Source organism: Ursus maritimus, assembly GCF_017311325.1.
Source record: "Ursus maritimus isolate PB19 chromosome X unlocalized genomic scaffold, ASM1731132v1 scaffold_X1, whole genome shotgun sequence".
NCBI classification, from domain to species: Eukaryota; Metazoa; Chordata; class Mammalia; order Carnivora; family Ursidae; genus Ursus; species Ursus maritimus.
Genome location: NW_024423319.1, coordinates 109,925,464 through 109,952,984, shown reverse-complemented (window position 1 = coordinate 109,952,984; position 27,521 = coordinate 109,925,464). Strand labels below are relative to the sequence as shown.

Sequence of the window (27,521 nt, the reverse complement as noted above, 5' to 3'; positions counted from 1 at the left end):
GGGGGGGGGGGGGGGGGGGGGGGGGGCGTCCCTGCTCAGTGGGGAGCCTGCTTCTCCCTCTGCCTGCTGCTCCCCCTGCTTGTGCTGTCTCTCTGTGGCAAAAAAACAACTAAAAATCTTTTAAAATAAATAAAATAAGCATAAAGGATTCAAACAGAGCATGTGGTGCATTCCAAAAACATCAACTCCTCAACTGGGTCCCAGGACAAAAGTGTGTCCTTTGTGGGCAGAAGTGACAATCTTAGAGCTCGAATCTTGCCGACCTTCTGATCAGCTCCAAATAGCCTGGCCCTCCAAGACCTGCAGGATTTTCGTTCTTTTGAACTGGGACACCTGAAAACCTGTCAGGGTTGATACTTACAGCAACTTTATATGCAGCTTCTATGTAAAAAACGAGATTCTGTATGAAGGCCACCTCATCAAGTGTAAATATAATACGTAAACCTAGTGAAGAGAAACAAACAATGAAGTTACAGAGTTATGCTGTGAACAGAGACGCGTGAGCTGCCAATCCCAAATTACAAATATCACACCAGGAAAGAAATTCTTAGGGGCGCCTGGGTGGCTCAGTCGTTAAGCGTCTGCCTTCGGCTCAGGTCGTGATCCCAGCGTTCTGGGATCGAGCCCTGCATTGGGCTCCCTGCTCAGCGGGAAGCCTGCTTCTTCCTCTCCCACTCCCCCCCCTTGTGTTCCCTCTCTCGCTGCCTCTCTCTCTCTCTCTGTCAAATAAATAAATAAAATCTTTTTTTAAAAAAATTAAAAAAAAAGAAAAGAAATTCTTGTACCCCCATTTTCATTTTTTTTTCTCATTTTCATCTTTCTTACTAGGCATCAAAAATTAAATCTGAAGTAAATTGAAACACTTAGTGTCTAATCTCAGAAAGAGGAAGGAAGGCAGGCGGGTGTGCCTACGGGTAGAAAAGGCTGAAAGAGGTGTGGGGTCTTCTGGTAGTGTTGGATATGCGCAAAGACGTTTTCAAAAAGCACAAATTTTAGCCCAGAGCAACCAGACACTATTCTTATCCTTGAGTGAGCCAAAGGGTGGGTACCTTTCCCCTGTGGCAGATAGGTAAAGTAGAGCCCCCAAGTTCAAGAGACAGCCCTTGAGCTTGTGGGAAGGTGAGCTCCCCGGACCTCCCCAGGGGGCTGCATTGACTCGCTGAAGTAGGTTGTAATCAAGAGAGCTGGATTTTTGCTTGGGCCCTTGAATGTTTAGGTGATTATGGCAAATATACATATTTTAAAAGTATGGATTTTTGAAGCTGGTAGGGGTATGGTACGATCTGAACTCTTTCATCAATAGGGGAAGTTTAACTAGTAAACTGTTCAAAAAACAATTTGGTAATATATATAAGTAGCCTCTGAAGGATATCCAACAGAAGCCAAGTAGAGATGGGGTCAAAGCTGATATTGTGGGGCACCTGGGTGGCTCAGTCAAACAGCCAACTCTTGATTTCAGCTTGGGTCATGACCTCGGGGTCCCAGAATCAAGCCCCACATTGGGCTCCACGCTCAACAGAGAGTCTGCAGCGGAGGGGCACCTGGGTGGCTCAGTTGGTTGGGCATCTGCCTTCTGCTCAGGTCATGAACCTGGGGTCCTGGGATTGAGCCCCGCATCGGGCTCCCTGCTCAGTGGGGAACCTGCTTCTCCCTCTGCCTCTGTCTGCCGCTCTCCCTACTTGTGCTCTGTCAAATAAATAAAATCTTAAAAAGAAAAGAAAAGAGAAGAGAAGAGAAGAGAAGAGAAGAAAAGAAAAGAAAAGAAAAGAAAAGAAAGAAGGAAAGAAGGAAAGAAGGAAAGAAGGAAAATAAATAAATTGGCAGTGGAATTTTTTTCTTTGTGTTTTGCTCTATTTCCCAAACTATTTACAGTGAGCTCATATTAATTTTCACAACCAAAAAATATTTTTTATAAATGTTTGGTTTATTCACAAAGCTATAACAATATCATTTACTGATTTCTGCTGTCTTTAGAGTTTCACATTTGCAGACTGAAATTCATGGGAAGCCTCTAACTCAGGTCAGTTTACTGGACTGGGGATAAGAACTCTGAGACACAGCAGCTAAACGACCTGACCCCCGGGGGCCATCGCAGCAGACTGTAGTGTGCAAGAGACCATTTGGTCAGAAACAGGCTGCACTCTGCAGCTCAGGAGGCCTGGTGTCCAAGCTGCCATGAAGCCAACAGCTTCCACGGCTGAGGAACAATGCTCATAGTCAGGGAGTTCTGGGCCCACTCCCAGCATGGAGGCTATGGACAGACTGCCCACTCTGGGCAGAAGTCATGTTGTTTGAATATAATTCGGATTTAATGAGGGTGGGTCTAGAAGAGGGTGTGAGAGGAAAAGGTGAGGGGCCAGGCCAGCTTTGGGATCAACCAGAGAGATGCTACCAGAGCTGGCTTGACAGCCCTTCGTCCTACAGGTCCTCAGAAAGCTGGCCATCGGCAGGTCACAGAGTCAATGTACATGATATGATGAAGACGCACGCTTTTTCTTTACAGAAATAACTTATTTTGAATTTGGATCGATGCCTGCCCCTCCCCACCCTCTTCTGGATTACCACTCCCTGTGCAACGGGCTCCAGGGGCCCTGGCTCACCAGAGGCAGTCATCTGGGCCAGGAACAGGAGGAAGAGGGAGGTGGCATCCACCTGGAGGTGGCCCCACTGGTCGTCGCCCACCACGGTGCTGCAGGTGGCAGTGTTGTACTTGGCGTGCAAGCTGTCTTTGGTACTCTGAGTGTGCTTGAACTTCTCCACTTTATCCACCTGCGGGAGAGAGCAAGCCGGCTTCACGCGGTTAAGGGGTTCGTGGCTGGCAGAGGCCACACCCAGGGTCAATCCCTTGGGTCTAGCCCTCTTAGCTGCTGCCTCTGGGAGCCAGAGAGATGAAAGGCAGCGTATGTTCAGTACTGAGCACCACACGGAGGGGCTGTGCGGGGGATCCTTCGTGCCCACACCAGAAACGGCCCAGTCCAGGGGGATTTTAACAAGCTCTGCAGGGCGACGGGTCAAGCCAAAGGGTTTCCTTGTCCGCATATGCCCAGCAGCAGCTGTGACACATGGTAGGCGCTCAGCAAGAGGAAGAGGGAAGAAAGAGGACATATTTAAACTTCAGCTTCGGTTCCTTAGGTCAAAAGGAAGAGAGCACCTAGGGCTCTGAAGAGTAACCGGGCACAGGCTGCTGAAGGGTGGGGACAGTAGCATTCACTTTGGACTCTGTGCAGATCCTAGTACGATGTTCTGTGCATAGTGCAAGCTCAATGAATTATTTTATCTACCCCTCACTGAAAATGCCAGTAGATAGTAATGTCAAGTTTTAAACACTCAAGCCTTTCAACTCAAATGAAAAGAAACCCTTGTATAAACTTGACAGAATAAACAATACTCATGGCTGTCTGAGAATGGCTTTTAAAAACAATGATTTCTTCCCCATTTAACAAAAAGGGCACGCTCTCCTTCTACACAAGTAACTCTTCAAAAGAGATTGTGAGAAACAGGGTCCTTTGAGTCTGTGGTTTTATAGTATAATAAGATTACTGAAGATAATTTTAAAGGACAAAGTAAAAGTATTCTCAATTTCTCTTCCACTTGAGAAGAAAAGCTCAAAACACTTTAGGAGGGACGCCTGGGTGGCTCAGTCGGTTAAGTGTCTGCCTTCAGTTCAGGTCATGATCCCAGGGTCCTGGGATCGAGCCCCACATCAGGTTCCTTGCTCAGCGGGAACCTGCTTCTCCCTCTGCCTGTGCACTCGAGTGCTCACTCTCTCTCTCTCTCTCTCTCTCTCTCTCACAGATAAATAAATAAAATCTTAAAAAACAAAACAAACAAAAAACGCTTTAGGAATGTCAGTTGTCACCATGAAAGTGACAAATGCCCACCCAGGTGACCTGAAAACACATTTGTCATTTTCTGCCTACCTGTCTCATCATGCACTGGAGAAGACCCCGCATCAGTTTCACCACGTTCTGTGGAAATAGAGTGGGATCAGTGACAAGGCCGGCTTCCCCGCTCCATGAAAACCACCTCCTCACCACATGGCCCGTAAGCCAGGGCTGCCCACAGACCTCCCTGAGAAGGCACACCCCGAGCATACACAAGCGTTCTGACTGTTGAGATTGTCTCCATGCCATCAGAAAGAAAGAAAATCCTGATGCAGTGACTTATCTCAAATAAAGGGGTTGGACCAGATGACACCTCTGGTTCTAAAACCCAGTGACTCCTCACTGGTATTTCGGCAAGACAGTTTTTATAAGCCTAGTACCCTGATGCTTAATTCTGATGTCACAATTCTTTTTTTTTTGTTATGCCAAAGATGAATTGAGTCCACCATGTTTGCCCCACAGTAATGATGCTTCACCAAGAGTCTTCTGTGACACCATCACAAGACTATTAAGTAAAGTTCTTACAAAATGCAAGTAGCCGCCAAGGTTTCTTAATAACATGTACTGCAACCAACTATTACCATTATCATTATGAATAATAACAATAGTACTATGATAATCAGATGCTCTCTCCAGGCACTGTACAAAACCCTTGACCTGGATCGGATTCTGTCTAAGTCTCGCAACAACCTTATGAGGTGGGTGTTATTATCACCTCACTTTATAGACGAGGAACGTGAGGCTGAGAGAGATGAGGCAACATTGCTAAAGTCTTCCAGCAGGCAGGGGGTGGAGCAACAACAGAGCCCACACCCAGGGATCAGACTCCAGAGTTTGAGCTCTTAGTCAATTCGTTATAATGCCTCCCACTTCCTCTGCAATTCAGACCCATCAAAAGACCGGTCTTAATCCATCCTATTAAAAACATTATAAAACTAATTCACAAGTGGCTACAGAATGGGATATTCTGTAGGTCGAAGTAGCCCGGCTGAAAGACGATCCGATCCCCCCAGGACCATGAGCGTCTCTTCTCTTGTAGAATGTACGTGGTCTGCAGCGGAGGAAAATAGTGGAAGGCCACAAAAGTTAATTACCAGAGAAAAATCTGGAATGAATCATTCTTCAGATCCTTCTCCCTCTAAAATCCTAGGATTCTAGAATACAATCTCACTCTAGGACATAAACTCTTCTGAGGCAGAAAATGTTACCTCATAATAAGGTATAACTAACATTGTTATAATTAACATTTCCCACAGTGTATAGCACAAATATCTGTCAAATGACTTCCCCTCAAATAAAGTTATTTTCCATTATGAAGAAGCACGGTGATTCCCAACTGGGGGTGACATTCCCATCCCCCAGGGGTGGAGGAACATCTGGAAATGTGGGGCTGGAGGCATTTTTATTGTCACCATGATGAAGGTGGGGCTTACCGGCATTTAGTGAGTTGGGCCCAGGGAGCCTAAGTGTCCTGCAATGCGTGGCACAGTCTTACACAACGAATAACTATACTTCCTACACCCCAAGGGCGATAGCAGCCCTGCTGAAGATCACGGGAAGATCCTGTGTTATCGTCCCTAATGAAGGGCAAGATCTCTCTTTAGTTATTAGCCACACTCGACACAACAATGTGGCCTGTTCGTGCCTCACTACTGTCAGTCATAGCACAACGGATCAGTCAGCTCCAGCCTGCATCAGAAAACGCTTACAGAGGAGAGGTACAGGGTATGTGCGTGTGTGTATAGAAAGGCAAGCTTTACTTTGGTTTTGTGTCAAAGGAGGACAGGAAGTTTGATGAACATCTACATTAAATTATTATGCGGCTAAAGAATGATTCACTTACATAATAACCATCCAACTTCTTGGAGGGGCACTCAGTGCTTGTGGTAAGCATATTTTAAAACTTCCTCTTGCCTTACCTCCAAGACTTGGTGATTTTATCAGTTTACACTCAGCATGTCTCGTCAAATCCAAACAGCGCTTCCCTTGCTCCCACAGACCGGCTTCCTCTGTTAGCTTCCCTGTTGCCGTCAAGGCTGCCTGCCGCTGCTGCCCACTTTGGTTGCTGTAACAAGCACTGACTGGGCTATGAGAACTCTCCCTGGACCTGATAACCCACTGGCTGTGAGGGTCAATGAAGAACATATGAATCAAACATAAACCCCCAAGGCTCTCATGCTAAGAGAACTACAGCGCTCTATGTCAATGCTCCCTACCTCAATGCTCTCACTCAAAACACTGTGAAAATACCTCCCGTGCTCAAGCGCACGTTATTTTCTGACATACTCAGTGATGGTCAATCTTTGCTTTGGTGAGTATGTCGGTTTCTGATTTTGGAAATCAAGAAAAGGACTTCATTGTGCCATACGGTAACACAGGCATGAATACTGGACACCACCAACGTGGTTCAAAATGAAAGGAGGACTGACTATAAATTCAACTGCTTTCGATAGTCAACTGACTGACTAGAGTCAACTGACTATAAATTCAAAACAAACTGCCTTGGAGTGCTTCAGCCTAGACAGGAGTTTCTAAGGGCAACTCCAAAAATGTCTTAAGCAGTAGCAATACTGTTTGGATAAATACCCTTTCAACAGGACTACTCCAGACTACTACACTTTGGAACGTCTATTGCTGGTGTGCTGGTTTTTTAAAAACAATGACACTTTGTATATAAGTATATATAAAATTGACAGGGCACGTGTGAGAGAAACGTAGCTAGTTAGAAATTTGGATGCTCTCTTTTCCTTTTCAGAATAGTGTGATTTTGGTTGTTTTTTTAAGGAGGGGAGAAAAAAAAATCTCAAAGAGAACGACCAAGGAAACCACCTAAGTGCCTCCATAAAATACTCTATAGCAGAAACGGAGGCGATGCCTACACCAAACTGTTCTGTACAGCTACTTCCAGACTTTTCAGTTTAAGGAAAAGGCGCTGAGCAGCCCAGACATGGCTGCCGGTCAGCATTACCTGCTCCAGCTCGTAGGCTTTGGCCTTGTCCTCGTCACGGTCGGCATTCTTGCGGTAGGCCATGCCCAGGCCCCACACGGCCAGAATGCTGTAGATGTTATCCCGCACCCAGGCATCCTTCTGCTCATGACTGGCCGACAGCAGCCCTGTGACAGGATTCTATTAGAGAAGAGACACAAAATGACTCAGCACCACCTTCACCCAGCTCTTGGCAAACGAATGCTCACCCTCAGGGGGCAAAATGAAGGCTGGGGCGAGGAGCAGAAATCGGAGTTCTAGTCCCTGCTCTGCCACCAACAGCATGATCTCGGGTGAGAAGGGACATCACTTTTCTGGGCTTTGGTTTCCTCATGCATATAATGGAAATATGAGACTAGAAAATCTCTAAGGAACCTTTTAACTCTGATGTTCTTATTCCTTTGCTTTCAAAACAGATCATACTGCTGTGACAAACAGAAGAAACAGCAAATGCAAAAAGCCGACAAGACTTTTACAAATCTGTGTACTGAAGGCTTTAGGTCTTCTTCTGCCTCCATGTTTCCGCACCAGTTGGTGAAGCACTGAACCTGGGAGCAAGACACCCGGATGAAAAGTCCCACTCCACCAGTCTAGCTCTGTGGGCCAGAGGAAGCCGCCTACCCTAACTGGGCCTCCACTGCCTTGTCTGTGATCCAGACACTTCATATGCCTGAAAAGAAGGCACTGAGCAAGAGAACATCGGGGGTCCTATTTAGCTACGATATTTAAAAGGGCAGCTGAGTCACTAAAAAGCCAGATGTTCACACCAAAAAAGTATACACAATATTCATAACAGCATTATTTATAATAACCCAAAAGTGGAAACAACCCAAATGCCCATCAATTGATGAATGAACAAAATGTGGTCTCTACAAACAATGAAATATTAGTCAGCAGTAAAAAGGAAAGAAGTATTAATATATGCTACAGCACACATGAGCCTTGCAAACACTATGCTAAGTAAAAAAAAAAACTGGTCACAGAGGACCACATATTGCATGATTCCGTTTATAAGAAATGTCCAGAACAGGCAAATCTGTAGAGATAGAAAGTAGATTAATGGTTGTCTAGGGCTGGGTTGGGGGTAGGATGGGAGGAAGTGGGGAGTGAGTAACTGTTAACAGGTTTCTTCCTTTCTGGGGGTGACCAAATTGTTCCAGAATTGATAGTGGTGACGATGCACAACTCTGGGAATATACTAAAAATCCTTACATTGTCTACTTTAAATAGATGAGTTACAAAAAAAAAAAATAGATGAGTTACATGATAAGTAAATTGTATTCCAATAAAGCTATTTTTCTTAAAAGCCAGTGCTAATAAACTCTGTGCCTAGAAATAAAATGGGTAAGGTAGAAAAAGAGTCACATAAAGACAAAACCTTGTTGACTTTTCCTGAAAATACGCAAAGAAATATGTACCTAATAAAATACATCTAATAAAATACAGAGCCTTGCCAGCTTGAACAAAATTAATCAAAAGGGTACTTAATTATTTACAAGAAGGCTCATGAAAAAAGTTGGGTACTTTCAAAATGATACTGCCATGGATATTAGGTGAAAAAACCTTGGCATAGTTTCAAATGGTCCCACATAAGGAATTAAATATTTGACTTTCTCCTTTAACTAACCTATGCCCTCTTCAAAAACATCTAAAACTCAACTGATACTGCCCTCAGGGGCAACAGCATTCTGTATTTTGACACCGTTCCACAGCCAACAATTACAAATCAATCATTTTAAAGTCTAGAAGTGAAGTCTAGAAATGGCTGAGTGAAGGTACAAGCCTTATTCCAACAGTGGACGACTGGAGTTTTTAAGGAAATCACTATGTACCAACAATGTCTAACATTAGCAACTCGAACTATTCTGAGGCCAGCTGGCTAATGATTCAAGGACAGCAACTCATCAGGAGATCAAGGGAAAGAAATCAGCCCCTTCCTGGCGTACCCATCAACTGTGAGTCCACTGAGACAAACAGTCTTCTAACGACACAGCAGTGACCGCTTACACACAGTGCCAAGTGTGGTTTGGATTATGAAATGTCACCGTCCTGTTAACTGAAACTTCCTTCTTTGATTGTTCAGTTTGGGCTTAACTGTTGAGGTGGATTAGTTTAGCCCCACCCAGAGCTAGAAGGTCTGAACCCCTCGTTCCACTACAGAGACACAGCCTAGGTGTTTTGGAGATCCCCACATTCAAAACTGCATACTCAAACCATGTTAACTTGGGGTGCTACTGCACTCAGTGACTAAGACTTACTGCTATGGACTGAATGTTTGTGTCTCCCCATATTCCTTTTATTTATTTTTATTTATTTTATTTATTTTTTTAGGTAGGCTCCATGCCCAGCATGAACCCCAACTCACAACCCTGAGATCAAGACCTGATCCTGATTGGGCCACCGGGGCGCCCCTGTCTCCCCATATCCCTATGTTGAACTCTAATTCCCAATGTGATGTTATTTGAAGGTGGGGCCTTTAGGAAGCAATTAGGTCATGAGGGTAGAGCCCTCACGAAGGGGACCTAATGTCCTTATATGAGGAGGCCAGAATGATAGCTTGCTCTCTCTGTCCTGTGAGGCTGCAACAAGAAGCCGCCTATCTACAACCTGGAAGAGGGCCCTCACCAGAACCTGACCACGCTGGACCCCCGATTTGGACTTCCCAGCCTCCAGAACCATGAGAAATAAATCTCTGTTGCTTAAGACCCCAGTCTGTGGTATTTGTTATGGCAGCCCGAGCTAAGACTTGCTTCTCTCTTAAAGTCTATAAAAAACACTGTATTGTGCTGGAAGATGTGGGAGGTTCCATTCTGATGTAATTCAGAACAACTGAAACGAGCACAGCCTGAGAAACAGTGTGCCGCCATGGCTGGTCTGCGGGCCCTTCCTCTAAGCCCAAGCCAATGGTCGTGCTTTGCGTGCCTCCCCTACCTGGGGGCGGCTTATGCTGCACGGCCAGCTCTCACTCGCTGTCTCCTGTGACCCCCCAATAGGTCCATCTGTTTACAGCCCTGGGGCCTTTTACTTGCATTAGCTAATTAACTGCAGGGGGAACAAAAGGCCTTCTCTGCAGATGCAAATTCTACAAACTAAACAGAAACAAGCAAAGTACAGACGACAGGAGGAAAGTGGGTAGATCTGTTCAGGCTACGCCTATGGCCTCTGATAGGATCATTTTAACCATATGCTGCTTTCCAATCTTTTAAAAATCTAATTTAATTCTATGGATACCCACACATAACCTTCAGCGTACTGTGTTTAAGAGCACAGGTTCCAGAAACAGACCGCCTGTGTGAAAAGCTCTAGCATGATGGAGCTGACCTGCGGCAAATTACTTCCCTGTCTCCATCTGCCTAAAGGGGATTAGAGCAGTACCTAGAGGTCCTAGGGCTGTTTGTGAGAATTATAGGAGTAAATTCATCTCAAGCATTTTGGACTATGTCTAGCACACATTAGTGCTCAATAACTGCTAACTATAGTAATATTTTTTACCTATTTGAACAAATTTCATTCACCTTTTCACATAATTATTTTAGGAAATCAGACGGAGACAGTGGTTAGGGGAAGAATCTACAAGTTAGCTTAATGTAACCGTCATTAGTTTTGTTAGGGGAAGAAAAGGCCTGGTGCCTTCTTTTATTTTTACAGTAAATACTGCTAGTGAATATATTTATCCCATTGATATGTTTGAGACAAAAATCCTGGCAACTCTATACCCTCTCCACCCTCGGGTCCTTGCCTTTCCTCTTCTTTGGCCCTGAATTTTGCTCATTCAAATAAATCTTCCCTGTTTATTTTACTAAACCCTCCATGTACTTCCCCTGAAAAAACAAATATCACTGACAAATTCTGTAATAAGCGCCATTACCACTCGACAACCATTTCCCGAGGTGACAGGTGTGCGGCCATGAAGGAAGCGGATGGGGCAGATTGCAGACAACAGAGCAACCAGGAGAGCCACGAGGAGTCGATGGCAGTATCCCAATGAGGTCTTAGAGGAGATGGCACAGGCCAGAGCCAGGGGGCTCAGCACCCCTGCTGCAAGGGAACTGGCAATGACATCCTTAAACTCTAGAAGAAGAGGCCCGAGACAGAGGAGCCCAACATAAATTGTGTCTCACTAAGGGCAAGGGGCCAAGAGCTGGTAATTTTGTCATTCAGGTTCAGTCATTTGTCAGCCCCGCTTACCTTGTCCACCACTTCTCCACTTCTAATTTAGAGAAAGTGCCCTTTTCGGCTCCTGTTTATGAGAGAAAGGCCTAGAATAAATTGCGCCCAGGGCTTGGCTTCTGTGCTGTGGTAACAAACACCACTAAAATCTTGGTGGCTTATACCAACGAACATTCATTTCTCCTCCATGCCTCGTGTCCAACCCTGGTCAGCTATGCTTCTGCTCTGTGTCGTCCTTCCCCTAGGAACCAGGCTACTGGAGCAGCCTATACCCACAACACTACCCAGCTCATGGCAAAGGAGAAAAAACACACAGCAAACCACAAGCTGCCTCTTCAGGCTCTAGCCAGAACTGACACATTACTTCTTCTCCTATCTCATCCGTGAAAGCAAGTCTCACGGCCATTTCTGAGTTCAACAAGGTAGAGATGTGAAATCCTCCCCTAAGGATGAGAAGCAATAACTGTGAGCAACTCTTATATGAACAATTATGCTGCCGTGATGATCTCACCCGCTAGCCACGATGGGCTGGGCCCTCCCCCACAGCCCACCCATAAGTGAATCTGAAGCAATCGGAGATTTATATGGTAATGAACCACTTGCATTTTGCTTTTTGGCTTATAAGGTATCATATAAGATGAAATTCCTACTTTTTAGGATGGGGGCAAAGGAAAAAGGAATTGAGATACTAATCAGACAAAATAGACTTCATAGCAAAGAATATTACCAGGGATACAGAGAAATGTTATGAAAATGATACGGTCAGCTCACCATGAAGACATGACAATCCTAAATGTGTCTGTACCTAAAAAGAAGCTAAGGGATACATACATAGTGGCTAGAATAGAGAGTCCAGAAATAGATACAAATATGACACATTGATTTTTGATAAAAGTCTAAAGACAAACAGGGAAAGGACCGCCTTTCTTTTTTTTTTTTTTTTGAATGATTTTATTTTTACATAATCTCTACACTCAACATGGGGCTCGAACTTACAACCCTGAGATCAAGAGTTGCATGCTCTACTGACTGAGCAAACCAGGTGCCCCGAAAGGAAAGCCTTTTTATAAATGGTGTTGGAACACAGAAATACAAAGGGTAAATAAGAGAATATTATGAAAAATTATATGCCAATAAATTGGATAACCAAGAAGAAATCAATAAATTCCTAGAAGCACACAACTTTCCAAAACTGAATCACACAAATAGAAAGATACACCATACTCATGGATTGGAAGAATTATTAAGTTAATTAAATTAATTGTTAAAATGCCCATACTACCTAAAGCAATCTACAGATTCAATGCAATCCCTATCCAAATACCAATAGCACTTGGGGGTGCCTGGGGGGCTCAGTCGATTGAGCGTCCAGCTCTTGGTTTCGGCCCAGGTCACGATCTCATGTATCATGAGATTGAATCCGCATTGGGCTCCCTTCTCAGCAGGAAGTCTGCTTGAATATTCTCTCCCTCTGCCCTTACCCCACTTGTGCTCTCTCTTGCTCTCTCTCAAATAAATCTTTTTAAAAAATACCAATACCATTTTTCACAAAGCTAGAACAAAAAATCCTAAAATTTCTATAGCACCACAAAAGACCCCAAAGAGCCAAAGCAATCTTGAGAAAGAAGAACAAAGCTGGAGGTATCACAACCCCAGATTTCAAGATATACTACGAAGCTACAGTAATGAAAACAGTATGGTACTGGCACAAAAACAGACACATCAATATAACAGAATGGAGAATCCAGAAATAAACCCATGATTTTATAGTCAATTAATCTACAACAAAGGAGACAAGGATATACAATGCAGAAAAGACAGTCTCTTCAATAAATGGTGCTGGGAAAACTGGACAGCTACATGCAAAAGAATAAAAGTGGGCCACTTTTTTACACCATACACAAAAACTAGCTTGAAATAGATTAAAGACTTACAAGACCTGAAACCATAAAACTCCTAAAATAAAACATAGTCTGTAATCACGTGGACACTGACCTTAGCAACATATTTATGGACAGGTCTCCTCAGGCAAGGGAAACAAAAACAAAAATGAACTATTGGGACTACACCAAAATACAAAGCTTTTGCAGTGAAAGAAATCATCAAGAAAATAAAACGGCAACTTACTGAATGGGAGAACATATCTGCAAATAATGTATCCAATAAGGGGTTTATATCCAAAAGATATAGAGAATTTATACAACTCAATAACAAAAAAGAAATAATCTGATTTAAAAATGGGCAGAAGATCTGAATAGACATTTTTCCAAAGAAGACATACAAATGGCCAACAGACACATGAAAAGATGCTCAACACCACTAATCACCAGGGAAATACAAATCAAAACCACAGTGAGATCACCTTACACCTGTTAGAATGGCTAGTATGAAAAAGACAAGAAATGACAAGTGTTCACAAGGATGTGGAGAAAAGGGAACACCTGTGCACCATCGGTGGGAATGTAAATTGGTGCAGCCACTGTGGAAAACAGTATTGAGGTTCTTCAAAAAATTAAAAATAGAAATACCCTATGATCCAGTAATTCCACTACTGGGTATTTACCCAAAGAAAATGAAAACACTTAATAAAAAAGGTATCTACACTTCCATGTTTACTGCAGCATTATCTACAACAGCCAAGACATGGACGCAATCCAAGTGTCCACTGATAAGTCAATGGATAAAGAAGATGTGGTGTACAGACGTACACTGGAATACTACTCACCCATAAAAAATGATACTGTGCCATTTGTGACAACATGGCTGGACCTAGAGGGTATTATGCTAAATGAAGGCAGAGAGAGAAAGACAAATACCATATGATTTCACTTATATGTGGAATCTAAAAAACAAAAATAGAAATAGATTCATAAATACAAACAACAAATTGGTGGTTGCCAGAGGGGCGGGGGCGGGGGTGGTGGGAGGATGAGTGAAACAGGTGGTGGGGATTAAGAGGTACAAACTTCCAGTTATAAAATAAATAAGTCACAGGGGTGAAAAATACAGCATAGGAAATACAGTCAGCAATATTGTAAAAAATGTTGTATGGCATCAGATGGTAACTACACTTATTGTGGTGAGCATTTCGTAATGTACATAATTGTTGAATCATTATACTGTACACCTGAAACTAACATAATATTGTATGTCAACAAATACTCAAATATGACAGCCACTCAAGGAAGGAATGAAAATAATAAAAAGATATGTTAGGTGAGTAAACAAAAACAGTCACCCTCAGATGTCAAAATAGTTGTTAACATGGTTATAAAACAAAGCAAATACCAAAAGTAATGAGTAAAATAAAAGATACATAATGGAAAAAAATTTAATAAATAGTGTTGGAACAAGTGGACATCCATGTGCAAGAATATGAATCTCAATCTAAACCTCACACCTCATACAAAAGTTAACTTGAATCACAGATCTAAATGTTAAATGGAAATATACAAAACTTTTATAAGTAAACATAGAAGAAAAACCTTCACGACTTACAGTCAGGCAGAATTAGCTATGGAACTAAAAACACAATCCACAGAGGAAAAACTAATAAATTGGACTTTAGCAAAAGTAAAAACTTCTGCTCTGTGAAGGACAATGTTAAGAGATCAAAAGACAAGCTACAGACTAGGAGAAACTACTTGCAAGTTGCATACTCAACAAGAGAACTATATCCAGAATATATGGAGAACTCTCAAAACGCAACAGTAAGAAAACAAACAACCTAATTTAAAAATTGGTAAAAACAAACAAAAAAACTTGGACGTTTCGCCAAAGATATATGATTGACAGATAAGTACATAAAAAGCTCAACATCATTAGATATTAAGTAAATGCATATTAAAACCACTATGAGATACCACTACACACCTACTAAGATGGCTAAAATTAAAAACACTGCCAATACTGAGCGTTGACAGAAACCCCATACATCGCTGGTGGGAATGCAAAATGGTGCTGCCACTCTAGAAAACAGTTTGACCATTTCTAATAAACTTGAACACTTATCCTACAACCCAGCAATCCTGCTCCTGAATATTTACCCCAGAGAAATAGAAAACTCTACACGCATGTTTAAGGCAGCTCAATTCTTAACTACCAAAAACTGCAAACTCGAATATCCTTCAATAGCAAATGGATAAACACACCATGATATGTCCTTATAATGAATACTACTCAGCAGCGAAAAAGAACAAACTCTTGACACACAGCAACCTGGATGAATCTCTTAGGCCTCCAGCTAAGTAAAAGAAGCCACTCTTAAAGGTTACATACCACACGATTCCACTTACATGGCATTCTCCAAAAGACAAAGCTACAGTGATGGAGAACTCATCAGTGTTTTGCAGGGCTTAGGGGTGAGGAGAGGGTGTGACAGAGGGATAGCAGGAAGGAGATTTTGGGGGGTTGAAGGGGCTGCTTTGTATCTTGATTATGGTTATGGTTACATGACCCTACATGTTTTAAAATTCATGGAACTGTACACTAAATATATAAAAAAGGAAATGTGATTTCTAGCACATTCTTTTTAAAAAAAGTTTTACTGAGATATAATTCACATAACATACACTTTACCCATTTACCAGATACAATTCAATGGTTTTTGCTATAGTCACATACTAACAGAAACATCACAGTTAATTTTAGAATATTTTCATCACTCCCAAAAGAAACCCCACACCCACTAAAAGTCATTCCACATCTGTCCCTAACCCTCAATCCCCCAGGCCTAGGCAACCACTAATCTACTTTCTGTCCGTATAGATTTGCCTGTTCTGGACATTTTGTATAAATGGACTCGTACCATATGTGATCTTTTATATGCCTGGCTTCTTTCAAGTAGCATGATGTGTCCAAGGTCTGTCAATGTCATAGATGTATCAGTACTTCATCCCTTCTTATTGCAAATAATATTCCATTGTATCGACAGAGTACATTTTGTGTTCCCACTCATTAGTTGATGAACATTTTGGTTGTTTCCACTTTAGGGATATTATAAATAATGCTGCTATGAACATTCATTCATAAGTTTTTGTATGGACGTGTGTTTTCAGTTCTCTTGGGTATATACCTAGGAGGGGAATTTCTGGGCTATATGGCAACTCGAAGTGCAATGTTTTGAGGAACTGCAAAACTTTTCCAAAGAGGCTACACCACTTTAAATTTCCACTGGCAATGTACGAGGGTTCCAATATCTCCACATCCTTGTTAAAATGTATCTGTTAAATGAAACAAGATGAAACCAGCGAGGGAGACAAAGCATAGGAGACTCTTAATCTCAGGAAACAAACTGAGGGTTGCTGGAGGGGAGAGGGGTGGGAGAATGGGGTGTCTGTGTGATGAACATTGGGGAGGGTATATGTTGTGGTGAGCGCTGTGTATTGTGTAAGACTGATGAATCACAGACCTGTACCCCTGAAACAAATACATTATATGTTAATAATAATAAAATTAATCTTTCTCATTGCATCGATCCTAGTAGGTGTGAAATGGTATCTCAATTGTGGTTTTGATCTGCATTTCCTTGACAGTTTGTGATTCGAGCATCTTTTCATGTGCTTATTGGTCATTCGTATATCACCTTTGGAGAAATGTCTACTCAGATCCTTTGCCAATTTTTAAATTGAGTTATTCATCTTTTAATATTGAATTTTAAGAGTTCTTTATGTATTCTTGAAACAAGTCTCAACATATATGTGATTTGCAATTTTCTCCCATTCTGTGGGTTGTCTTTTCACTTTAATGCTATGGTTTGCAGTGCAACAGCTACTTTTTTATAAAGCCCAATTTATCTTTTTTTTTTTCTTATGTTGCTTGTGCTCTTGTTATTGTACTAAGGAGTCTTTGCTTCCCCTACAGTCAGGAAGATTATTCCTGCATTTTCTTGTAAGGGTTTTGTAGTTTTAGCTCTTACACTTAGGTTTATGATCCATTTTGAGTTAATTTTTGTATATGGTACAAGGAAGGGGTTCCTTCATTGCTTTGCATGTGGATATCTAATTGTCCCAGTACCCTTTATTGAAAAGAGTATTCTTTCTCCATTTAACTGTCTGGCACCCTTGTAGAAAATCACCTGACCATAAATGTGGTGGTTTATTTCTAAACTCTCAATTCTGTTCCCTTTTGTTCCATTGATCTGTACGTCTACAGCCTCAGGCCAGCACCACACTGTCTTCATTACTGTTAGCTTTCTAGTAAGTTTTGAAATCAGGAAGTGTGAGCCTTTCAACTTTGTTATTCTTTTTCAAGATTTTGGATCCCTTGTATTTCCAAACGAATTTTAGGATCAGCTTGTCAATTTATGCAAAAAAGTGCCTGAGATTTTGATAGCATTGCATTGAATCTGTAGATCAGTTTGGAGAGTACTGCCATCTCAATTATATTGTCTTCCAATCCATGAACATGGGATATCTTCCTGGAACAATCTTAAGAATTGTTCCTATGCTTTAAGCTTCCTAAGGGCAAAGTCTGTCTTTTTTGTTCACCTCTCTAACTAAAGGTCCTACTTAGATAAATAAATGAATGAATGTACAGTAAAGATTATATTTTTACTGATTTATAGCCTAAAATATCTTTTCAAAGATAGTTAAGACTGTAGATATTATCTATTTATATACATTTGTATTATGCATAGCTAATGTAAGTAATTTTCCTCTTAAGAAAGCTTGTTTGATTATTACACACATTCTTCTGTTTAGTCTTTCTTTAGGAAACTGAAGAAGCAACTCAGCTATGCACAGCAGGAAATTTGGTAATGATTCAAACAGAAAGTAAAGCCTTATATTTGCTTTAAAAGTAGGAAAGTGGGTAAAATAGGGGAGCTCCTTCAAGCATAGGAAATAGCTTATTGCTAGACTCACAGATGAAATGGGTAAAACTAAGAATACTAACCTCACAGGATAGAGGTGAAGTTAAGGCGGCAGAAGTCAGGGCAGTGAATTTCAGTGGGGAAAGGGGTACAGTGGTGGAGGGTGACCAGAGAAAATAGTATACTTGACTCCCTAGGGTGGTGTGTGTGTAGTTTAAAAAACATACTCAACATTTTAATTATCTACCCGAAAAATGAAAAAGATATAAGCTAAAGCCTTCATACAAACTCAAGAAAGAACACCTACACAATCTTCTTGGCTGGTGGCAGTACAAAGATGACTCTCAGAGCAAGCAGGAGATGGAGCAGATTTTAACAGTAGAGAGCAGAGATATTGAAATGGTGATATCCACTGCTCCTTAGAGGGTATGTGTGGGGAACAGGAATGGGAGGTAAGAGCTGCAAAGTGGATGCTGAGCCAATACTGGAACAGCAGAATGCTTACAGACTTGGACAGTAGGTCGAACCAAACTAGACAGAATTAAACAAGAATTTATTTATTAGGCTCATATGTTTAATAAATGTTTGCCGAACTAATTTTACTAGCCAACACTTCCACACATTTCAGTTGACTCAGTTCCCTTCACACATACATTCCCACCCCCAGGGCCACAACACATCTTTAAACAGAACTTTTCTCTTTTTTCCAAATCACCCCCTTCTCCCTAACCCCAGCAGCTATCCTGTGGCCCTGCCATATCTGGTCCCAACACTTAGGTACAAGAAATTTCAATTGTACAACACTGATTGCAAGGTGTGTGTGTGTGGTTTTTTTTTTTTTTAAGATTTATTTATTTATTTGAGGGGGGAGAAGGAGTGGGGGAGAGAGAGAGCACAAGCGTATAAGCAGGGGGTTGAAGCAGGGGAGAGGGAGAAGCAGACTCCCCACTGAGCAGGGAAATCATTGCAGGACCTGGGATCATGACCTGAGCCAAAGGTAGACACTTAACCGACCAAGCCACCCAGGCACCCAAAATATATATTTCTTAATATAAATGACATCACAACTATATTCTTTTGTGTCTGGCTTTTGCTCAGTGTTTTGGTTGTGAGATTCAGAATCCTGGGATCAAGCCCTGCATGGGGCTCTCTGCTCAGTAGGGAGTCTACTTCTCCCTCTCCTTCAGCCTCCTCCCCGCTGTTTATGCTCTGTCTCTCTCTCTGTCAAATAAATAAAATCTTTAAAAAAAAAAAATACGGGTTCCTTCCAATCCATCCTCCACAAAGGAAGCCTCAAGACTTCACCGCCCTGCTCAGAATTCTCAAATCCTATATAACAAAATCTGAGTCCTTAGATCGCCGTACAAGGTTCAGCAGGTGCACATCCAGCCGCATCACCTGACACACACACCCTCCTCAGCCCCTGCCCCAAAACCTCAACTCAAGTTTCCTGCACAGGCTCTGCTCTCGCACTTCCGAGCCTGTGTGCCTGTAGTGCCCTCGTGGCAAATGCCTCTCCACACGCTTGCTCCTCTGTGAAGCTTCCCCTGGCTTCCTTTCTCCTATACTCCAGGATACAGAGGTCAGAGGCCTCCAGCTGACCCTTACCCTCCGCCCTTTCTCCTTTAGATTAAGAACACCTAAGTACACTCACTGCCTTGCTCAGCTCCCAGGGAGGAACGTACAACTCAATCGACCAAATGACATACCTACAAGATAGACTAGGACAAATGTTGAAAATAGAGGATTACTCACCATCACCTCCCTCCACCCCCATGTTGGTAAAGCAAAAAACAAAGTGGAAAATTCTATTATAAAAACTCCAAAAACTGGTTAAATTCATTTGTTGTGCTGAAATTTTATTCTAGCAGCTACCACTTAAAGTATTAAAGGGGATGGGGAAGGGCAATGCCTTGAACTTGAGTTGTTTTTTTTTAAGATTTTATTTAGGGTGCCTGGGTGGCTCACTCGGTTGAGCATCTGCCTTCAGCTTGGGTCATGATCCCAAGGTCCTGGGATCGAGCCCCAAGTTGGGCTCCCAGCGCAGTGGGGAGCCTGCTTCTCCCTCTCATGCTCCCCCTGCTTGTGCTCTCTCGCTCTGTCAAATAAATAAATAAAATCTTAAAAAAAAGAAAAAAAAAAAGATCCCAGAACTCCAGGATCATGACCTAAGCCAAAGGCAGACACCTAACCGACTGAGCCACCCAGGCACCCCTAGCCTTTGTTTTAAAATGATTACACCTGGGGTGCCTGGCTGGCTCAGTCAGTACAGCATGACTCAATCTCCCAGTTGTGAGTTCAAGCCCCACATCAGGTGGGGAACCTACTTAAAATAAAAATTTTTTTAATGTTAAAAAAATTAAACAATTACATCTGTAATCTCAACTAGGGGCTATGTGAGTAACACTTTCTTTTTCTATTAGTTTAAAAGATAGGCTTTGTATTATTTGATATGTAACCCTTGGGCATTCAGAGAATGCTGTTGAAGACTTCAGCTCCAACATGCAGCAGCCTTACGTCTTTTACCTAAGCAGATCACAGGTGTACAACTTTCACTTTCGAATGATGTCTTTTGCTAAACTCCTGCTTATCCGATTTTCCCCCTCTGGATTTATAAATAATGCACAAATTACAAGGTGCCCTGGGCCTAGGTGTTTGCACCATCTCATATGACTGAAGGATGGCTTACAGCGAAATAAAGTGGGTCAGGAGGAAAGTACTGCAGGTATCCACTCCAGTCCAGCTGTGTTCCAGCTTCACCCCAGGACCCAGCGCTCACCTTTCACTTTTGAAACTTACAGAAACTATGTGGGCCCCTTAGCTACCATCAAACATACAAATGACTTCACCACTCTCTTAAGACATTTTATCTCTTTGCCTCTCTCGCCAATCCCTGTTGCAAGGTGGGGGATTACTGAGATGTTTGCCCTTAGCCTGGGGTTGTGAAAACCGACAGAACACAAACTCAGTGGGGTTGCTAGGATCCTCTGGCCAGCACCTCAAGTCTGAGGGATTACTGACAGCCGCACTAGTAATGTCTCCCCCAAACAGGAGAGCTGTGGGCATCACTATTTATTTTCAACTCTAAGACTGTCTTTTACTCTATTAGGTTCAGGGTCAGAGCACGGAAGGACCACACATGTCACTCCGAATCCGGACTGTCACTAGGAGATCTACTAAGAGTCCACCGATGGGCTTTGGTGGGGGTGGGGGTGGGGGTGGGGGTGGGGAGGGAGGTGAGACTCCTGGAATTTCGGTGTGAGCATTTTTCTCGGGAGACAATAAAACACTCAGCTTTCATCAAATTCTCAAATGGGTCTGTAACTCATTTGATTAAGAACCACTACTCTACGTGTATCTTACGAATATAAATTATGTTCTCCCTATCCACTGTAAGGCAGATGTGATATTGATTTCACTCTGTGACTTTTACTAATAGAGTGAAATCAACATCACATCTGCCTCACAGTATTTAAAGAAAGGGCTTATTAAAGTTTCACTATTTTAACAGACAAAAATACAAGTTTATTTGGTGTTCACAGCAATCTGGTGTATCTAAAGTATTTCTCTCCACTGCTCTGGCCTGTTTCCAACAAGACACAGTGCTTATCACAGCGCTGTCAGCTCACCAGAAGGATGACCTTGTAAAAGGTCCCCTCAACTCTCTTGGCTGAATTCTTTAACTGTAAAAGGAAATGAGGTGACCTAACCAGACGATCTGTTGGATCCCTGCAAAACTTGAAACAATTCTAAATCTCTCCCTTGTATGGCTTATTACAGTCCTCTATTTGTAAGTAGAAGATTCAAGGACTTTTTTCATTCAATTACTCAAATGTTTCTATCTGGCACTAAAATATTTAAAAGCTGTCCTGAGACGGGCAGAGCAAAAGCCCTCCTCCTGGCACCTAAAAGAGTTGAAGTAGAAGGTGGCAAAAGGCAGGGCACTGAAGTGTATCAGGAAGGAAAAAATGTTATCGTTTCAGCGCTTGCCTTCTCCAATCAACACACAGAGCAGACAACCATCTCTCAGCCACAAAAGGGCTCAGGGATCCTAAGGGGTCTGGGGACCACACTCCTGAGAACTGCTACACTACTTCAAAGCTGGAATGTATTTTTCCTGTCCATGCGTTTAAATCCTTACAAGTGGGTGTCTCCAAGCAAGGAAGAATATTATTTGGGGTGTTTTTAAAGTTCTATGCACTTCAGGACGCCTGGGTGGCTCAGTTGGTTAAGCGTCTGCCTTCGGCTCGGGTCATGATCTCAGGGTCCTGGGATCAAGCTCTGCGTAGGGCTCCCTGCTCAGTGGGGAGCCTGCTTCTCCCTCTTCCTCTGCCTCTCCCCTTGCTCGTGTGCTTTCTCTCTGTGTCAAATAAATAAATAAAATCTTTAAAATAAATAAATAAAATTCTACACATTTAGTAGCATACTGTACTTATTCTTCTATAACTTGCTTTTTTCTCTCAACGTTAAATTTCTGAGTGCTATCCAATTTGATACATGTAAGTCTAGGTCACTCATTTTAACTGCTATATAGTATTCATTGTGTGGTCAGATCTCTATTTGTCCATTCCCGAAGTGATGAACATTTCCATTGTTTCTAATTTTTCTCTTTTACAAACAAATGTCCTTGTACTTGTCTCCTTGGGTAATGGGTAAGAGCACATCATTAGTATATATAACTACATAGAAACCTCCTGGGTCATACGGTACGCAGAGCTTCAGCTTCACCACTATCTCCCAATTGTTTTCCAAGGTGACTGTACCAGTTAATAGTCTGTAACTTACATTCTATGGCACAGACTACTAGCTAATCACTAATTGAATTTCATTTTCTTCTTAGACCTTCAGCTACACTACATTTCCCATCCTCCCTTGCAGTCAGATGTGACCATGTGTTTGAGTTCTAGCCAAAGGATGTGAATGAAAGTGAAGTACCCAATTTCCATGCCTGGGCCATAAAACTCTCCCATAAACAATCTTCTGTACTCTTTCCTGCTCCATCAGCTGGATGTCGACATCCAGGGTGATCTCAGAAGCTGCACACCGAAGATGGCAGAGCCACTGGTAGCCCAGATCCCTAGATGACACCTTTATTGACCTGGACCCACACACTGCTGTTGTAGGCGTGAGAAATAAACTTGTGTGTTTATTCAAGGAAATTTTGGACTTAGTCACAGCAGTTAGCCTTCTTAACTAATACCTCTTCCCATGAATAGTTTGTGAGATCTGCCTCTTTTCTATAACCTCGTCAACACTTAGAATTATGCTTTGAAACTGCTGCCCAGTTGTCAGTCTGAATTCATTGTTTTGATCTGCTTTACTTTCTCGGGTTACTAGTGAGGTTAAGCCATCATTTTACATGCTTATGAACTTCCTCATCTGTGGACTGCTTGTTTATATTGTAGAATACAATCACAGAAATATAACATATAAAATTACTATAAATGAGAAAGGGAGTCACCTAACGGGAAACAATGAAGTAGGACACTTGGACTGAAACTGTTCCTTGGTTACCCTGGCACTTCTCTTTGCTATGAAGAGAAGCAATGAAAAGAGAATATTTACAAACCCAGAAGCTAAACAATGACATCACCTGCTATCTAATCAAACAGAAACAAACTCTCCAGTAAAATTGAAACTTAAATCCAATCAACTGTAAGTGGGGTTTCTCCAAAGACTCTTAGGATTAAGCTTCTGTATTTGCCATTTATTTATCACCCCAAAACTTACTCTAAAAAGTAAGAACCTAGTTACAGGAGTTTTGGGTTTTCTATGGTATTTATTTCTCCAAATATTCTCTATCCTGCTCATTTTTTTTTTCAGGTCTTTTATGCGGGTCACAATTACAATGCAGAATAGAAGGAGTGATAGCGGCGACCTTGAGGTCCCTGACTTTAAAGATACTGTTTCTGATCTTTTGACAATACATTAGTTATGTTTGTAGATTTTTTAAAAAAGATTTATTGATTTATTTGAGAGAGAGAGAGAGAGAGAGTCAGCGAGGGAGGGAGAGTCCCAAGCGGACCCCATGCTGAGCATGGAACCCCACAAGCGGCTCAATCTCACAACTCTGAGATCATGACCCAAGCCAAAACCAAGAGTCGGACGCTTAACTAACTGCAGCACCCAGGCACCCCGTTTGTAGATTTTTTTTTTAAACATTATCCTTTATCAAGGTAATGCAACTCCCTAGAATGCCTAGTTTGCTAAGAGGTGTTTTTAAAAAATCATTCTAGATGCTGAATTTTATCAAATGCTTTTCTACACCTATTGAGATGATCACACTATTTTCTCCTTTATTAACGTGATAAATTGCATTAGATTTTCTTATAGCAAATTTCCTTGTATTCCTGGGTAAACTCCATTTGATTATGATGCATTTTTTTAGACATTGCTGGATTCATTTTATTAGCATTTTACTTCATATTTCACATCAATATTCGTAAGTAAATTTCCTCCACAAATATTATTTCTCATTATATCTTGTTTGCCTATGGTTATCTTGGCCATATAAAAGCAGTTAAGAGTTATCCCTCTTTATCTTTTATCTGAAACAGTTTAAGATAAGGGTTATCTGTTAATCTTTTAAAACACCCCCCCCCCCACTCCACTGTATTCACTGGGCAAAGCCCCAGCTCTGGTTAAATCTGACTCTTTGCCAGCACGCCTGGGTGGCTCAGTCGTTGAGCATCTGCCTTTGGCTTGGGTCCTGATCCCGGTGTTCTGGGATGGAGCCCAGCATCCAGTTCCCTGCTCAGCAGGAAGCCTGCTTCTCCCTCTTCTGCTCCCACTCCCCCTGCTTGTGTTCCCTCTCGTGCTGCCTCTCTGTCAAATAAATAAATAAATCTTTTTAAAAAAATCTGACTCTTTGCCTACTCTGGGGGTGCACCTGTGCAGCTACCTGGGGCTGGAGAAAAACAGTCATGCTGATGGACCTCACTGGAAATTACTGGCCCCCAGTGCTGTCCAAGAATCATATTAGAAATCTTTGGTTTCTTTTAGAAAGAAGGACTATTGTATACCACTCCTCTCTCTTTAAAACTCCAGTAACTCCTATCTGTACTCTCAGCTGATGACTGTGCCTTACGTTTCACTGAAAAAGTAGAAATAATCAAAAGAGAACATGGCGCCCATGTACCCAGCTTTCCTTCTCGTTTGGATGGATAAACTATCTGTGCTCCTCTTTAAAGTCACGTACCACATGCGTGCACGCTACACTCCATCCCTCTCACTCAAGGACTTCGCTCCAATGACTCTCACGCCGCCTCTCCTCAGTCTTCCTTGGCAGCTGCTCCTGATCTTCTGGATCTCTCCATTTTTTTAAAGCTCCTCTTTGAACATTATCTTTTCTCTGTCTACACTCACTCCTGTGATCTCATCCAGCCTCATGACCTTTTAAATACCACATATATACCAATATAACTCCCAGATTTTTCTCTCCAGCTCAGACCTCTCCCTTACTTCAAGACTCATATATTCAATTGCCTACTTACCGTTTCTACTTGGATGCCTCATGGGCACCTCAAACTTAATAAAAACTCCTTATCTTTCTCCCCAAATTTGTTCCTCCACAATCTTCCCCATCTCAGCAAATGGCAATTCCATCCTACCAGGTGCTCAAGCCAAAATCCTGGAGTCATTCTTGACTTCTCTTTTTTCCACACACCTTATACCCAATCCACCAGTAAATCCTGTTGTCCCTACAAAACTTCCCCCGAATTCCACCACTCCCAGCAGTGTCCACTGCAACCACCCTTGTCTGAGCCACCAAGCTCTCGCTGCAGAAGCTTCCTAATTGGTCACCCCGCGTTGCTTCGTGACCCCTTACAGACAAAATTCTATGCAGCTGATGGAGTGATTCTTTTCCAACATTATTCAGATGTCACTCATTTGCTCAAAACCCTTCCATGGCTTCCCTTCCCACTGAGAATAAAAGCCAAATTCCTTCACCTTCGAAGATGAATGAGTAAATAAACCTCTGAATGTTCCTTGTTCCTTGTCTGTAAACCCACCTTGGACTAAGATTTTTTTGTGACTCAGTCTATTTCTTCAATAGTTACAGGTCGAATTAGGATTTAATTTTTTCTTAACACTGCTAACATTAATCTAGAAAACTGTCCAGTTAACATTTCCAAATGTACTGCCAAAAAGTACTGATGGTATTTTTCCATTTTCTCCTAATATTGCTTATTTGTCCCTCCTCCCCGGCTCCCATCAGCCCTTCCAGAAGTTTACCTATTTGTTAGTCTTTTCTAAAAAACAGCTTTTGGGGCACCTGGGTGGCTCAGTCGGTTGGTCAGCTGCCTTCAGCTTGGGTCATGATCCCAGAAACCTGGGATTGGGACCCACATTGGGCTCCCTGCTCAGCAGGGAGTCTGCTTCTCCCTCTACCCCTCCCCCTGCTCATACTCACGCTTGCTCTCTCAAATAAGTAAATAAAATCTTTAAAAATAAATAAATAACAGCTTTTGGTTTTGTCAATCCTTATTGTGCTATCTTATGCTAATTTTTGCTCCTGTATTATTTCCTTTCTTCTGTTTTCTTGGCTACACTCTTACCCTTTTCTCAATGAGTTCATTAATTTTCAAATCTTTCTTCTTTTCTAATATTTATTTCAGAATATAAATTTCAAATCCCACTTTAGCTGCAGCTCATTTGTATTTGGAATGCTTGTGTTGTCATTCGGTTCTAGATATTTCATAATTTCCACTGTAATTTCTTCTTAGAGATACACACACATCCATGACATATATATCCATGATCTATTTAGATGTATTTAGAAGTGGGCTTAGTAAGATTCCAAACATACTTGGAGGAGATTTAGCAGCTGTTTGTTATTGCTAACTTTCTTGCATTTTGGCAAAAACTCCAGTGTTCATAAAGTTGATTCTTCAGTATGTTTGAGACTTTCTTTATACCCTAATTTGTCATCAATTTTTGAAAGACTTTGCAAGGTTGAAACAAATACGTATTTTCTATTGGTGGGGTGCACAGTTCTATGTATGTACACTTGATTGAGTTTGTTTCTTACGGTGCTCAAATTTTCTATGTCCTAATTATTTCTCTGCTTATTCTATTAGTATCTTAGGGGAGTACAAAAGTTCTTAGTATGATTATGGATTTGTTAACTTCTACAGTTAGGTCAAATTTTGCTTCATACATTTGGAAACTGTTGTACTCTGCTGATTTAAAATTGCTTTATTTGTTTGGTGAATTATCCTTTTATCATTTAGTAATAACATTTTTTTATCCGTAATAATGAATTTTTTTTTAATTTCAAGATCTAAAAAAATTTTTTAAATAAATAAACTTCAAGATCTACTGCTTGACATTAGTATGCTCACACCAATTTCTTCTTGCTCAGAATCTGCCTATATATCTTGTCTAACTAAACTACTTTCAACCTTTGGGGGCGCCTGGGTGGCTCAGCCAGTTAACTGTCCAACTCCTGATTTCCGCCCAGGTCATGATCTCAGGGTGGTGAGATCGAGCCCCACCACAGGCTCCACACTCAGTGGGGAGTCTGCGTGGGATTCTCTCCCTCAGCCCCGACCCCTGCTTGCTCGCTCGCTCTCTAAATAAATAAATAAATCTTTTAAAAAAAATAAACTACTTCCAACCTTTGAGTATTCTGTTTAAGGTTGTATCTCTCGCTTAAAAGAAAAAAAAA

General features: G+C 41.8%; 1 protein-coding gene across 4 annotated transcripts in view; it reads right to left on the bottom strand.

The window, feature by feature from the left end:
• PHKA2 (phosphorylase kinase regulatory subunit alpha 2) overlaps window positions 1-27,521 on the bottom strand; it is a 74,165-nt gene that overhangs the window by 41,519 nt on the left and 5,125 nt on the right. For all 4 annotated transcript variants that reach the window (XM_040633737.1, XM_040633751.1, XM_040633758.1 and 1 more), the window contains 4 exons: window positions 6,853-7,011; window positions 3,921-3,968; window positions 2,601-2,769; window positions 362-444 (listed from right to left, as the gene is read on the bottom strand). In XM_040633737.1, the coding sequence (XP_040489671.1) occupies window positions 362-444; window positions 2,601-2,769; window positions 3,921-3,968; window positions 6,853-7,011 (459 nt within the window). The remainder of the gene's footprint in view (window positions 1-361; window positions 445-2,600; window positions 2,770-3,920; window positions 3,969-6,852; window positions 7,012-27,521) is intronic.